At 53.6% G+C, this 15990-nt stretch overlaps 1 protein-coding gene across 1 annotated transcript; it reads right to left on the bottom strand.

The window, feature by feature from the left end:
• Positions 1 to 209: 209 nt before the first annotated feature.
• On the bottom strand, positions 210 to 12730 carry LOC116464513 (mitogen-activated protein kinase kinase kinase 10). The gene is made up of 8 exons (XM_032147772.2): positions 12502 to 12730; positions 11839 to 12014; positions 10978 to 11224; positions 7947 to 8063; positions 4200 to 4371; positions 3990 to 4102; positions 2957 to 3661; positions 210 to 2194 (listed from the first exon to the last, which is right to left on the bottom strand). Exons 1-8 carry the CDS (start codon positions 12728 to 12730, stop codon positions 1872 to 1874), a joined length of 2082 nt encoding a protein of 693 aa, XP_032003663.1. The 3' UTR covers positions 210 to 1871.
• Positions 12731 to 15990: the final 3260 nt, after the last annotated feature.

Genomic DNA, 15990 nt, shown 5'->3' with positions numbered 1-15990 from the left:
GGGCGGGGCAGAGGTGAGGGCTAGGCCCAGGGCAGGGAACGGGGCTGGCGCAGAGGGCACAGGCAGGAAGATCACGGTAGAACAGCAGAGCCTTCCTCCCGTGGAGCTGCTTCTAGGGAGGGCTGCGCCACCCACCTACTCCCTACACGCCCACTCATCCATTCATCCACCCCGCACTTCACCCGCCATTCAAACATCCCTCCACCTATCGCTCCTCTGACATCTCCCCGGCCATTTCTCATCTACCGTCATTGCCACATCTGATATCTCCTATTCACCTGCTCAGCCACTTCCCTATCCACCCACTGTCATCTCCATTACCCCCTCCCACCCCTACCTACTGCACACACTCATTCCTCCACTCACCCATTCACACACACCTATTCATTCACTTCCTCCACCATCCACTCATCCACTCGGGTGGGCGATGGCAGGAAATTGGGGTGTGTGTGTGTGTGCGTGCATGTGTGCACTTACACACATGAGTGCAGGAGGGCAGACACAACACTCGGTTTTGTATTAAGAGCCAATGAGGAAGGAAGAGGGATTACAACAGGTGCAGGGTTGTGGGAGCAGAGACGAGATTAGTTTACCCGTTAAGTGGCTCCGAAAGAACAGACTTCTTGCAGATGTCACTGGAGGATGAGAACTGTGAAGGGAGCCTCTGCGAAGAGGCATTTCTGGCAGAGGGTGCCGCAAATACAGGCGCATAGAGGTGTGCGATGGCTCCGCTTTGCCGACTGTGACTGGGGCTTTGGGGAAGGGCTCTGGCTCTATTGGCTGTGTGAGCGAGCTGCTGGAGACTTCGGAGAATGGGGTGTGAGCCAGGGAGGTGTGGAAGTCACCTGCTGCCCTAGGACACCCAGATGATGCCCTGCCCACCTCCCCTGCAGACACCAATGTGCTCCGCTACATCCAGCTGACTCAGCTGAAGATGAACCGTTGCAGCCTCCAGCGGGAAGACAGTGGGGCTGGGGCCCAGACTCGGGATGTAATTGGCTGAGGCCAACCCAAGGGGACCTCTCTATCCCTCGCCCTCCCATCTCACCATGTAACTTCCCCTTGACTCATGTGTTCGTTGGTAAAACACTTGTCACTGGTGATCATAACTTCTTTGTGTGGTGTTCTTGGGGGGACCAGGGAGGGCCTCATCCCTTGGACCTTAGAAACCCAGAGAAGCCCAGGGAGGGTGTGTGGGGTGGGGGGGAATGTTCCGCTGGGATGACCCAGCATCAGGGCCTGGGCCAGGGAAAGAAACAGTCTAGGCCGGGCGCAGTGGCTCATGCCTGTAATCCCAGCACTTCGGGAGGCCAAGATGGGTGGATCACTTGAGGTCAGGAGTTTGAGAGCAGCCTGGTCGACATGGTGAAACCCTGTCTCTACCAAAAATACAAAAATTATCCGGGCATGGTGGTGGGAGCCTATAGTCCCAGCTACTCATGAGGCTGAGGCAGAAGAATCACTTGAACCCAGGAGGCGGAGGTTGCAGTGAGCTGAGATGGTGCCACTGCACTCCAGCCTGGGCAACAGAGCAAGACTCTGTCTCCAACAAAAAAAAAAAAAGGAAAAAGGAACACAGTCAAGTGCGGTAGGGGGCAGGGGTTACCTTTAATGCTCCATTTTGTGCCAAATCCCCCATGATGCCCTGTCCCTGAGTATCCCTGCCCACCCTCCCCCCAGTGCAGGGCGGGCACAGGGCTCCACCCCCTGGGGTACAAAGGAATAAGTTAAGTGTTCCCCCCTCCCTCCTTCCCCAATAAATAGAGTGAACATCCTGCCCAGGGCCTCCCCCGCCTTGTGGCATGGCGGGCTGGGGCGGGGCCTGGGGCGCTACATTCATGGCTGCCCAGGCGGGCGGTGGTGGGCAGGCCTTAGTGGGAGCCATGGGCCCCGCACAGGGGCACTGTGCTGTCTTGGTTCTGCCCCTCCATGTCCATGTCCAGCAGTGTGGGCTGCATGCTGGGGGGCCCAGGGCTCTCCGGAGTGTCTGGCCTGCTGGGAGGCGAGATGGTGAGTGTCCGGCCAAAGGAGACCAGTTTCCAGGGGTCCAAGCGGGGGCGACTGGCAGCCGGCCGAGGTCTCGGGGCAAAGGTCAGGGTGGTGGGGCGGCCTGGGAACTCAGGGGGCCGGCGGCGGGCTGGGAACAGGGCCTGGGGGTCAGGCAGGCGGGGGAAGTCCAGAAGGTCACGAGGGCCTGGTGAGAGAGGTTCAGAGGAGATGAGTGGGGTGGGGCAGAGGGTGGCATTAAAAAGCCCAGAGCTTTTACATGAAAAGCATAAGTTCTGGTTTCTCTCGAGAAATCCATGGATCTTGCTGCATCCAATTTCCATCTGTAGTGTGGCAGTGCTGGGACCTTGACCTAGACTGGGACCACTCCCAGCTGCTTGCTCCTCTGGGTGGACCCTGGCACGTTCCTCAACCTTCTGGAGCTGCTGCTTAGCAGCAGCCCCTGGGGCCAAAGCCCTGGTCTTCCCGACTCTCCTGCATTGGGCTAAGCTCAGGCACAGACCTCAGGCATGGCTTATCTCTGAAGGCGGATAAAAATGGCGCCTCACTACGTAGGTGAGGAGCAAATAAAATAACGATAACTTAAAACAAGCAGCACAGTGCCTGACGTGGGTACTTAATAACACTGCTATGGCCGCATCTCCCACCCAGTTAACAGATGGAGGAGAACAGTGTCTAGGCTGTGTAAGAATTGGCGATGGTCGTGCTGGTCACCACTGCTAAAGGCACCTGCCTGGCCTTATAGGCATCAGTTTGCCACCTGTGTCTCAGTCCCCTGGAGACCCCCCAATGCCTCCAGGAGTGAGCGGTAAAGGGACACAGACCCTCCCTCCTCCACAGAAAGCAGGAGGTGGCTGCCTGAGGGGTCGTGGCTGGGCTGGACTTGCGATCCTGGCAGAGGAGGAAAGAAGGGGTTTTCTGTGACCTGGGTGCGGGGAGCCTCACTCACCAGGGCCATGGCCCGCGGGCTCGGGCGGACCCCGCTGCCCCAGCGCCCCGTCCGATGGCGTCCGCCGGTGCCCGCGGCTCACAGCGCATGCAGCCGTGACGTGGGTGGGCGTGAGCGACTGGCGGGGGTCCTTCTTGAAGCTCTCCAGCTCCAGGTCCACCAGGGGGTTGGTGCTGGGCGAGGGCGAGGGCGTGGGCGCGGGCGGGGAGGGTGGTGGGGAGGGCGCGGCCGGCGCGGCCTCGTCACTGTCAGAGCGCAGCAGTGAACGCGTGGAGTTGCAGTCGGACACGGACGACAGCGACACGAGGGTGGCCGAGGGCGCCAGGCCCAGGCCGGGGCCCACGTCGTCGCGGCGGCCGTGGGGACGTGCGGGCGGGCTGAGGCCCCGTGGGAAGCGGCCGGCGCGGGGAAAGAAGAGGCCGTCGAGCCAGCGCCGCTGCTCCTCGCCGTCGGCCGCGCGCGCCTCGGCCACGTCGGCGCCCAGGCCCACAGCCCCCAGCAGCGTGGCACAGCCTAGCAGTGCCAGGTCGCAGCGCCGCCGGGCGCCGTGTCCCCACCGAGCGGGGGGCGCGGACGGCATCGGCTCCCACGGCGCCCGCGCCCCTGGGGAGGGCTCGGCAGGCAGTGGCACTGAGAGGTAGGACGGGGTCGAGTAGGGGGAAGGGGGCACGCTGCTGCCTCCATCCTCTGCCTCCGCGAACTCCTCTGCAACCGGAGAGGGCCATCACTCGGCTGCAGGGCTGGCCAGGGCCCCATGGGGACTTGTGGCAAGGGACAGCCCCCGATGACCCCTCCAACAGCAAGACCAAGACCCACGAGCATCGTTCTTGAATCTGTCTCCCGGAGAAGCCTCAGAGAATGGTGGTCCCTGCCCCTGGAAATGACCCCCCACGCCCCAGGGGCCACCATCTCCCTTCCCAGGAAGGCCTTCCACTCACTGGCCCAGTGAAATCTGGTCTCTTCCCTCAGCCCCAGGAGGCTCACCCCTTTGGCCAGGGAACCCCCACCCCCTTACAAGAACCCAGGCTCTTACCCATCTCATTGAGGCTGGCGAAGCCAGGGGCGATGGGTGTGTGTTTGGGGGACTTGCCCAGGTTGGGGGCACTTGATGACCACTGTTTGCTTCCTTCCCCCAGCCCCTTCAGCCTGCGGGATCCAGGGAGAGATGGAGACCTCAGTCCTGTGGCCTGGAGCCTGGGAGCTGGGGCTTGGGCACAGGGTGGGCATCACCACGCCACCTCACCTCTCCTCTCCTCCCACCCGCTCCTTCTGCAGGGTGGAGCTGGGCCCCCACGTTCGGCCCTTCTTCTTGCCCCCGACCAGTTCTTCCTTCTTTGGGGGCCCACCGCGGCTCCATGTCCCACTTCCTCCACTGCTGCTGCCACTGCTGCTGCCACCACAGTCCACGGGAGTCACTGGGTCCAGAGAAGCCACTTGGTTACTGGGTGGAGGGTCTGTCCCCACTGGGCTCCCAGCCTCCCGTGCCCCCAGCTCAGGCCCACCCTCCACCTGGGAGTCCAAGGGCTCTTTTGAACTCCAGTCGTGACCCTCCCTGCTATAAATCCCCCCATAGCCCCCTACTGCTGTCAGGACAAAGTTCCAGCTCCTCTGCCTGGCACTGAAGGCCGTGAGCGGTTCCCTGCCAACTCCTCCAGCCTCCCCTGCTCTTCACAGCCTAACCCTTCACCATTCATTCTGGCGGGCTGCCTGCGCTTCCGGTCTCCAGCTCTGGGTAGTTAGTTCCCTGGAGGTCAGCTGCCTTCATCTCTGTCCCTGCAATGCTCTGGACCTTTCTGGTGCCAGTGTTTGCTGCCATGGTATGAGTATTTGTCTCTGTGTCCCCTGCAGGACTGACCTCCTGGGCCTGGTACAAAGCAGGTGCCCTGATAGAGGGCAGGGGGGCTGTGGGTGTGGTCAATGCTGGGGTGAATGAGGGGTTGGAACTCGGGAGTTAGCCTTTCACCCTTCAACCCATCAGGAAACTCCAATGACTGTGTCTCTGCCATATAGCCCCGACTGTGGACATCTGTCCCTTCCAAGTCCCCCACCCTGGCCTGGCCTCCATCATCTCACTGCTTTCTCTACCTTTATTTCTTACAGCAGCCAGAGGGAGAAAGGTCAATTTGATTCCCTCAGTGCCTTGCTCGCATGGCTCTGGGGGCTGCCCCAGGGCGGTTAAAAGAAAATCCATACCAGGCCAGGTGCGGTGGCTCTTGCCTGGAGTCCCAGCACTTTGGGAGGCCCAGGCAGAAGAATCACTTGAGGTCAGGAGTTGGAGACCAGCCTGGCCAACATGGTGAAAACCCCGTCTCTACTAAAAATACAAAAATTAGCCAGGCATGGTGGTGCAGGCTTGAAGTCCCAGCTACTTGGGAGGCTGAGGCGGGAGAATCACTTGAACCCGGGAGGCAGAGGTTGCAGTGAGTTGAGATGGCGCCATTGCACTCCAGCCTGGGACACAGAGCGAGAGCCTGTCTCACTATGGAATACTATGCAGCCATAAAAAGGAATGAGATCATGTCCTTTGCAGGGACATGGATGGAGCTGGAAGCCATTATCCTCAGCAAACTAACACAGGAACAGAAAGCCAAACACTGCATGTTCTCACTTATAAGTGAGAGTGAACAAATAGATCACATGGACACAGGGAGGGGAACAACAGACACTGGGGCCTGTTGGGGGGTAGGGTTGGGGGAGGGAGAATATTAGGAAAAATAGCTAATGCATGGGCTTACTACCTAGGTGATAGGTTGATAGGTGCAGCAAATCCCCAGGGCACACGTTTACCTATGTAACAAACCTGCACAACCTGCACACGTACCCCAGAACTAAAGACAAAAATTAAAAACAAAAAAATCCATACCAAAGGTGTCAAATGAAAATTAAAAAAAAAAAAAGAAAGGAAAATCCAGACTCTTATCCTGCTCTCAGGGCCCTGCCTGATCTGACTGCTGAGAACTCCCTGATCACAAAACCTATGTCTTCCTCCCATTCACTCTGCTCCAGCCAAGCGGGCTAACAAGCAGCCCATGCTGTTCCCACCTCCAGCTTTTGCCTTTGCTGCTCCCTCCGCCAGGGGCATGCTTCCCTGAGGTCTCAGCCTGTCTCACTCCTTAGCACGAAGGTCCCTGCTCAAACCTCACCTCCTCCCATAGGGCTTCCAGATGTAAAGTCGCAACCCTTCTGTGATGGGTAATTTTATGCGTCAACTTGACTGGGCCAAAGGACGCCTAGGTAGCTGGTTAAACACGATCTCTGTGAGGGTGTTTCTTGAAGATTAGCATTTCAATCAGTGGACCCAGTAAAGAGAGATCGTCCTCACCAATGTGGGTGGGCACCATCCAATCCACTGAGGGCCCAGATAGAACAAAAAGAGAGTTAGCTCTTTTTGTCTAGGAAGGTGGAGGAAGGGTGAGTTTGCTCTCTGCATGTGCGTGGATATCCATCTACTCCTGCCCTGAGACACTGGACATTGGTACTCGGGTTCTCAGGTCTTTTGGACAATTTTTTTTTTTTTTTTTTTTGAGACTGAGTCTCACTCTGTCACCCAGGCTGGAGTGCAGTGGCACGATCTCGGCTCACTGCAACCTCTGCCTCCCAGGTTCAAGTGATTCTCCTGCCTCAGTCTCCCGAGTAGCTGGGATTACAGGCATGCGCCACCACGCCTAGCTAATTTTTGCATTTTTAGTAGAGACTGGGTTTCACCATGTTGGCCAGGCTGGTCTTGAACTCTTGACCTCAGGTGATCCGCCTGCCTCGGTCTCCCAAAGTGCTGGGATTATAGGTGTGAGCCACTGTGCTGGGCCAGGACTTTGGACTTGATTTGGAACTACATCACCGGCTTTCCCAGGCCTCTGGCTTGCAGAAGGCAGATTGCAGGACTTCCCAGCCTCCATAATCACATGTGCCAATCCCTCATAATACATCTATTTCTTTTGTTTTTGTTTTTAAGTAGAGATGGGGTCTCGCTTTGTTGCCCAGGCTGGTGTCGAACTCCTAGGCTCATGCAATCCTCCCACTTCATCCTCCCAAATTGCTGGGATTACAGGTATGAGTCACTGTGCCCAGCCAATACATCTCTTTCTATATATCTAAACATACGCTGTTGATTCTGTTTCTCTGAAGAACTCTAATACATCTCCTCTTTTATTTCCTTCCCTGAGCTCCTTTAAAGAACTTATCACGCCGGGCATGGTGGCTCACGCCTGTAATCCCAGCACTTTGGGAGGCCGAGGCGGGTGGATCACGAGGTCAGGAGATCAAGACCATCCTGGCTAACACGGTGAAACCCTGTCTCTACTAAAAATACAAAAAATTAGCTGGGCGAGGTGGCGGGCGCCTGTAGTCCCAGCTACGCAGGAGGCTGAGGCAGGAGAATGGCGCGAACCCCGGGGGGCGGAGCCTGCAGTGAGCCGAGATTGCGCCACTGCACTCCAGCCTGGGTGAAAGAGCGAGACTCCGTCTCAAAAAAAAAAAAGAACTTATCACTACTAGAAATTATCCTGTGCCCGGGCACGGTGCTCATGCCTGTAATCCCAGCACTTTTGGAGGCTGAGGTGGGTGGATCACTTGAGGTCAGGAGTTCGATACCAGCCTGGCCAACATCGTGAAACCCCCATCTCTATTAAAAATACAAAAAATTAGGCAGGCGTGGTTGTGTGTGACTGTAACCACAGCTACTTGGGAGGCTGACGCAGGAGAATTGCTGGAACCCAGGAGGTGGAGGTTGCAGTGAGCCAAGATCGCACCACTGCACTCCAGCCTGGGAGACAGAGCGAGACTCTGTCTGTCTCAAAAAAAAAAAAAAAGAAATTATCCTGCTTACTGACTTATTTGTTTACTATCTGTTTCCCTTGATAAGAATGTGGAAAAGGGCCTTGTCTATCTTCTTTCTTGCTGTTACTCTGGCTTGGTGCCAGGTATAAACATCGTGCTCAAAAACGTTTGTTCACTGACTGACTGACTGGTCAGGGCCTTGGGAGATACTCACGGCGAATGGCCCTCAGCCGGGGGATGATGCTGGGGCTTGCAGGGGGGCTGGCCCCATCGGATCCTTTCCGCTTATCCAGAGTTGGAGAGGCCTGGACTGTGATCTTATGCTCAAAGCCTGCAGAAAGAAAGAGAAGCTTTCCTAAGCAAATGGTTCCAGGGATTACCAAAGGGAATTTTCCTCTGTAGAAGTAGAGAAGGAATTCTAAAATGGGAACACCGCCATTTTTCATTCCTTAATGCAGTGGTTCTCCGAGTGTGGGCCCCAGAACAGCAGCATTCACCATCAGCTGAAAATTTCTTGGCAATGCAAATTCTTGGGCCCTCCCTGAATCAGCAAGTTGGGGTGAGGCTCAGCAATGGAACTGTGGTTTAATAAGCATAAGTACAAGAGCTATAGTGGATCAAGGACCTAGGCCTCAGTGTCCAATATGGTCGCCAGTAGCTACATGTAGCAACTGAGCACCTTGAAATGTGGCTTGTGCAATGGGGGAATTGGAGTTTAACCTTTATTTATCTACTTTTTAAACTGTATATATATATATAAAAGATGAGTTCTCACTGTGGTTCCCAGGCTGGTCTTGAACTCTTGGCCTCAAGCAATCCTCCAGCATCTGCCTCCCAAAGTGCTGGGATTACAGGTGTGAGCCACCATGCCCAGCCAACTCCTTATTTTATTGTAATTACTGTAATTTAAGTTTAAATTTTAAAAACAGGTATAGGGGCTGGGCGTGGTGGCCCACGCCTGTAATCCCAGCACTTTGGGAGGCCGAGGCGGGAGGATCACGAGGTCAGGAGATTGAGACCATCCTGGCTAACACGGTGAAACCCTGTCTCTACTAAAAAAAAAAAGAACATTAGCCGGGCGTGGTGGCGGGTGCTTGTAGTCCCAGCTATTCGGGAAGCTGAGGCAGGAGAATGGCATGAACCTGGCAGGCGGAGCTTGCAGTGAGCCGAGATCGCACCACTGCACTCCAGCCTGGGTGACAGAGTGAGACTCCATCTCAAAAAACAAAAAACAAAACAAAAAAAACAAACAACAAAAAAACAAGTACTCCATTTGGTTATTGGAAACATTTAAGCATGTTTGGAACAACTTGGGTATGTGTATGTACTTTTTCAACTCTAACTTTTATGAAATTTAAATACAGATCCAATATTTTTGATGGGCCAGGTACAGTAGCTCATACCTGTAATCCCAGCACTTTGGGAGGCCAGAGTGGGAGGACTGCCTGAGCCCAGGAGTTCAAGACCACCCTGGGCAATATAGCAAGACCCCATCTCAGAAAAAAAATTTTTTTAATGAAAATTTACTGTCTAAATTTAGATGTGCCATAAATATAAAATACGTCTGGATTTCAAAGATTTAGTGTGAAAAAACAAGGTAAAATCTCTCACAATTATTTTGTATTGATTGCATGGATATATTGGGTTAAATAAAAAAAATATATATTTTTTGAGATGGAGTTTTGCTTTCGTTGCCCAGGCTGGAGTACAATGGCGCGATCTCGGCTCACTGCAACCTCTGCTGTCTGGGTTCAAGCAATTCTCCTGCCTCAGCCTCCTGAGTAGCTGGGACTACAGGCACGCGCCACCACGTCTGGCTAATTTTGTAGTTTTAGTAGAGATGGGGTTTCTCCATGTTGGTCAGGCTGGTCTCGAACTCTTGACCTGAGGTGATCTGCCCGCCTTGGCCTCCCAAAGTGCTGGGATTACAGGCATGAGCCACTGCACCTGGCCTAATAAAAAATATTAAAATTGACATCTCTTATTTCTTTTTGCTTTTATGTGTAGCTTACTAGAAAATTTAAAATTATACACGTGGCTTGTATTATATTTCCACTGGCCACTGCTGCTTAAGGCACAGCTTTCTGGCTTGTGACATCACAGAAAGAGACAAGTAGACACTACGTGCCTCCCTCCTGAATGCATTACCTGGGAAGCAGTGTGGGGAAAAAAAATCAAACCTGAATCTGAATCTGATTAAGTCTTGAGATCCAACTATTAGGTTGATCCATGTGAAACTTCTGTTTTTGTAGGTAAAAAAAGGTCAAATATCAGCATATATATGTATATCTTAATTATATATTTTGTGACAGAGTCTCACTCTGTCACCCAGGCTGGGGTGCAGTGGCGTGATCTCGGCTCACTGCAACCTCTGCTTTCCAGGTTCAAGCGATTCTTGTGCCTCAGCCTCCCAAGTAACTGGGATTACAGGCGTGTGCACCACCACACCCAGCTAATTTTGTATTTTTAGTAGAGGTGGAATTTCACCATGTTGACCAGGCTGCTCTAGAACTCCTGGCCTCAAGTGATCCACCCACTTTGGCCTCCCAAAGTGCTGGGATTACAGGTGTGAGCCACTGCACATGGCCAGATTAAAAGATATTTTTAAAGAGAGATAAAATGAAAAAGAAAGTTCAGAAGTGACTGTCCTAAGTGTCAAGACAGATGTTCTTCTCAGGGGATGGTGTGAGGTTGTCTGGAGGGGTAGGTGGAAAGCACTTGGGACGGCTGTGAGGTTCTCTCTGGTTTCGTGGGGGTGAGTAGAGTAACTCATTTAGCTGTACAGGTTTTTGGTCATTTTCTTTTGTTCTTTTTTTTCCCTTTAGAGATAGGGTCTTGCTCTGCTGCCCAGACTGGAGTGCAGTGGTGCAATTACAGCTCACTGCAGCCTCAAACTCCTGGACTCAAATGATCCTCCCACCTCAGCCTCTCCAGTAGCTCGGACTATAAGTGCATGACAACATGCCCAGCTAATTAAATTTTTTTTTTTTTTTTTTTTTTTGGTAAATATGGGGTCTATGTTGCCCAGGCTGGTCTCAAACTCCTGGCCTCAAGTAATCCTCCCACCTTGGCCTCCTGAGTAGGCTGAGACTACAAGTGCTCGCCACTGCACTGGGCTGCTCACTGACTATGTGCGATATATTTAGCAATAAAAACAAGTTGAAAAGGAAAAGGAAGAGATAAATCCTAGGTCGGGGCTGCTCCAAGCAGCCTCTGGGGGGCGCTCTGGGGACACGGGTGGGTACCGGAGGGCAGGCTGATGTGGCTGCCGCCTTCCCTCAGCTTGAGCAGGCGGCTGCGCTTGAAGTTGCCCTTGCGCTTGCGGACCCGGGGTTTCTCCTGGCTCAGCTGGCACATGAGCAGGTGCAGCTCCCGTTCCACGATGTCCATCTCGCGTTCTGCCAGCTCCTGCTCCCGCCGCCGCAGCTGCTCCTCCTGGAAGCGCTGCTCCTGCGCCGCCCGCAGCAGCTCCTCCTCACGGCTCCGAAGCTCCTGGGAAGGAGAGGCGGTGGCTGGGGGGAGGGACTTAGCTGCTCTGCTTCCTGGGGAGGGACCCAGGGCTGCTGCGTCTGGTTGGTGCCTCACACAAGGGTACCTTGCTGTGGGGCACATTGGTTTCACCACCCGACGCATGCTTTGCTAGCCAAGCTGGGTGCCAGGGCAGGGAACTGTGTTAGCCCAAAGAAAGGGGTGCCTTTTCTTTCTTTTTCTTTCTTAACTCTTCAATTTAGAAAACTTCAAACATCCACAAAAGCAGAGAACAGTGCACCCCCCTGTACCCATCATCCAACTTCAACAATTACCTATGCTTTGCGAATCTTGTATCCCCGTCCTTCTCTCCTCTTGCCCTCTCTTCGTTTCTGCTGTAGTATTTTAAAGCCAACCCCAGACATCATGCAGTGTCACCTGTAAGTACTTCAGTACAGGGTGACTTTTTCTTATTAATCCACCAACAGGAGGCTGTCTTTTCTTAATATGCAAAAAAGGCTCCCTTGACCCTGCATGGACCCAAAGGCTGGGGTTCAGGGGAGGGGTCTCTGAGCAGCCCAAGGCATCAGAACTCAGGGGTCTTGCTCCATCTTTCCCAACTTGCCCCCTGCCTTCACCTTCTCCTTGGTCCTAAGGTCATCAAACATGTGCTGAATCTCCAGCTTCCAGTCTTCCTGCAGCGAGTGGAAGGACTCCAGTGGCATCTGGAACAGGGCTGACTGTTCGATGACTTCAAGCCGCTTCAAGATGCTGCCGAAATCTGGCCGCCCGTGGGGGTCTGGGTCCCAGCATTCTGGGGTGGGAGGAGGAAGGACAGTGGTGGGGGGTGGAGGTGTCAGTGGTCATGCTCTGGGGACTCAGCCTGCTCAGAGGAAGGCAGAATTTCTGGGGACGGCAGACAAACAGCTGCTATGGAGCTGAGAGGAAGGGACTCAAAGCCAAGCTCCTGGCCAGTTCCACTCAGTGAAACGCTGGGAGAGAAACCCCGGGACCTGCATCCCGAGGAGGGGCTGGTGGTGGAATCAGGATCACGGTGGAATTCCAGGACCAAGGAGTCCTAACAGGTTGTCCTGAGAGCTCTGGGCCTGGCCCGAACAAGGGTTGGGATGTGGGGGATGGAGCCAACCATGGGGAGGCTGTTTAGAGTCCAGTGGGTTCCAGCCCCTTCTCCCTCACTCCCAGGCCCACTGGTATGGATGGGTGTGAAGGGGTGAGGTCTGGGCCCACAGGTCTCTGCCACTCCAAGCTGAGCCTACCCTCGCCACGGGGCCCCGGCTCACCCTCCAGGAGGCGGGCAAAGGGCTCTGGGCACGTGGAGGGAATGGGCAGTGTCAGCTTATTCATAGCCACGCCATACGCCACGGCCAAGGCGTCGATCTCACGGTAGGGGACCTCCCCCGTCAGCAGCTCCCACAGCAGCACCCCGAAGCTGCAGGCAGGGGAGAGGGAGGGATGATGTCGCAGCCCACCCCAATCCTCACCTATACCTAGCCCTGCCCTTGGTCCCATGCAGGGCCGCCCTCAACCCAACACACATCCCTGGCCAATGAGGTCACAAGAACTTGCTTTGACCTCCATGGCCTTGTTCTCCAATAGATGGGGTAGGCTTGGCTCTCTGTCTCTCCTTTGCTCGGTCTCTCTTCCCTCTCCTCTGCCTGAAAATCTTCAGGTTCCGTGTTCCTACTGGCCAAATCCATCTTTCTTATTTTTATTTTTGTGGAGATGGAGGTCTCACTATGTTGCCCAGGCTGGTCTCAAACTCCTGGGCTCAAGTGATCCTCCTTCCTCGGCTTCCCAAAGTGCTGGGATTATAGGCATGAGCCACTGCACCCCTCCTAAATCCATCCTTCTTGGCCCTGGCCTTTGATGACCCCTGCAGCCTCACTTCCAAACACTCTCAGCCCATTCTAACCCCAACTTCATCTTGCAGCCACACTGAATACTGAACAGGCCCTGTTCTTTCTAACCTCTGGCCTTCACACATGCTGTTCCCTTTGTGGAGAACACTCTTTCTTTGTGTAACTATTTGTCCCTCAAGTCTCAACACAGGTTGCCCCCTCTGTCAGGAAGCCTTCCTTGATTCCATAGCCTCCAAAGCTAGGTTAGAGGCCCCTCCTCTATGTTTCCCCAAAACACTCAGCACTTACCTCTAAAAATCAGTTAACATTATTTAACATTTATAAAGCACTTACTGCAGGCCAGGCACTGTGCTAGGCACTCGGTAATCCTCACAACAGCCCTGTAAGGCAGAAGGATTTGGTATGACCCCTGCTTTATCTGATGAGCACGTACAGGCTCAAAGAGGTAAGGGGCTTGCCCAAGGTCACACAGCTAGTGAGTGGTGGAGCCACACGTGGACTCAGGTCTGCCTGCTGCCCACGACAGTGCCCTCAGTGGTTCCATGGTACCAGAACGTGTGTCACTGTGCTGTGGTCCCTGCAAGGTGATCTTCCTCTGCAAACTTTACATCCTCCCAGATCCTGATGGCCATTCTGTGTGGTGTTTATCCTGGAGCAGATCCCTGGTCTCCCCCACTATCCACTCACGCATTCATTCAACATATCCTTTTTTTTTTTTTTTTGAGACAAAGTCTCTGTCACCCAGGCTGGAGTGCAGTGGCATGATCTCGGCTCCCTGCAACCTCCGCCTCTTGGGTTCAAGTGATTCTTGTGCCTCAGCCTCCCAAGTAGCTGGGATTACAGGTGCATACCACCACCCCAGCTAATTTGTGTACTTTTAGTAGAGATGGGGTTTCACCATGTTGGCCAGGCTGGTCTCCAACTCCTGACCTCAGGTGATCCACCCGCTTCGGCCTCCCAAAGTGCTGGGATTACAGGCATGAGCCACTGCGCTTGGCCCATTCAATGTATACTTATTAAGTGCCTACTGTGTGCCAAGCACCATTTTAGACACTGGGAAGAGATAAACACAATCACTGCCCCCATGCAGCTGACAGCCTCTCATTCTTCAGTGACAGTGCTGGTGAACTGAGCTGGCCACACGCTGCCTGCATGAATTTTCCATTCTCTTTTGCAGCTAAGCATGTCCACATGACCACAGTTCTGGTGCATGGGATGTAGGAGGGGGGAGAGTAGGCAACTAGCTTCCAGGAAGTATCCTTAAAAAGAAGGGGTGCCTGGCAGGGAAAGAGTGTGAGGTGGGATGATGGCTTGAGCCCAAGAGTTCAAGGCTGCAGTGAGCTATGACTATACCACCACACTCCAGCCTGCGGGGGAGAGTGACGGCCTGTCTTTAAAGAAATTTTTTTAATGAAAAATAAATTTATAGTGGGTTTTCTATTATTTATATCTAAAATAAGATGAAATCTGTCCCCAAACACCCTATCCTGTAAAGACTATTGTTCAAAGAAGGAACAGAACGGACCCCAAAATAAGAGGTGAAAATCCTCACATACACTCTAGTCATGCCAAGGGCAGCCTGACAGGCAAGGCTTCTTGCTTCATGTCTCAACTTATCCCTGTCCTGCAAAGCTGCGGCAGGACACATCTGCAGCTCAGCACAGCAGACAGGCACAGGAGCACAGGAACTAAAACACAACATAGGTAAGAAAACGAGGCCGGGCGTGGTGGCTCACACCTGTAATCCCAGCACTTTGGGAGGCCGAGGCGGGCGGATCACGAGGTCAGGAGATCGAGACCATCCTGGCTAACACGGTGAAACCCCGTCTCTACTAAAAATACAAAAAATTAGTCGGGCGTGGTGGCTTGCCTGTAGTCCCAGCTACTAGAGAGGCTGAGGTGGGAGGATCACTTGAGCTCAGGAGGTTGAGGCTGCAATGATTTGTGATGGCATCACTGCACTCCAGCCTGGGTGACAAAGCAAGACCCTGTTTAAAAAAAAAAAAAAAGCTGGGTGCGGTGGCTGACGCCTGTAATCCTAGCACTTTAGGAGGCCCAGGTGGGCAGATCACGAGGTCAAGAGATCAAGACTATCCTGGCCAATATGGTGAAACCCTGTCTCTACTAAAAAAAAAAAAAAAACAAATACAAAAATTAGCTGGGCGTGGTGGCATGTGCCTGTAGTCCCAGCTACTTGGGAGGCTGAGGCAGGATAATTGCTTGAACCCGGGAGGCAGAGGTTGCAGTGAGCCGAGATTGCGCCATTCACTCTGGCCTGGGTGACAGAACAAGACTCCATCTCAAAAAAAAAAAAAAAAAAAAAAAAAGCTGGAGCTCAAGCAGTCATTTTGGATCATGAAGTAAACTTGAGAATGGAGACCACACAAGGTGGGGGAAAAACAGTGGTTTATAACTGGAGGGTAGCATGATCCTCCCCTCTCTCCCATGTCCTTGGAAACCTATGGGGGTATTGTGATTGTAATAATGACTGGGAACGTTACTGAAGTTTGTGGCTGGGAGATGTGGATATCCTGCATCCTGGTAAGTACAGGACAGGACCACACCAGAAAGAATTAGCCTGCCTGGCCGGGCGCAGTGGCTCATGCCTGTAATCCCAGCACTCTGGGAGGCTGAGGCGGGCGGATCACCTGAGGTCAGGAGTTCAAGACCAGCCTAGCCAACATGGTGAAACCCTGTCTCCACTAAAAATATAAAAATTAGCCAGTGCATGCCTATAATCTCAGCTACTCGGGAGGCTGAGGCACGAGAATCGTTTGAATCTGGGAGGAGGAGGTTGCAGTGAGGCAAGATTGTGCCATTGCACTTCAGCCTGGGCGGCAGAGTGAGACTCTGTCCCCCGCCCAAAAAAAAAAAAAAAAAGGTAGCACAAATGAACGCCTGATGTACAGC

The sequence above is a fragment of the Hylobates moloch genome, unplaced genomic scaffold (assembly GCF_009828535.3).
Source record: "Hylobates moloch isolate HMO894 unplaced genomic scaffold, HMol_V3 SCAFFOLD_869, whole genome shotgun sequence".
Taxonomy (NCBI): Eukaryota; Metazoa; Chordata; class Mammalia; order Primates; family Hylobatidae; genus Hylobates; species Hylobates moloch.
Note: the sequence above shows the minus strand (reverse complement) of the source record. Positions and strands in the feature narration are given on the sequence as shown.

Excerpts from the sequence above, each read along its gene's own strand:
- LOC116464513 (XM_032147772.2), bottom strand. The coding sequence starts at position 12,730 with ATGGGACCAAGGGCAGGGCTAGGTATAGGTGAGGATTGGGGTGGGCTG. Across the intron at positions 12,015-12,501 it reads CTTTGCCCGCCTCCTGGAGG|AATGCTGGGACCCAGACCCC; the intron begins GTGAGCCGGGGC and ends CTCCCACCCCAG. Across the intron at positions 4,103-4,199 it reads CGGGTGGGAGGAGAGGAGAG|GCTGAAGGGGCTGGGGGAAG; the intron begins GTGAGGTGGCGT and ends TGGATCCCGCAG.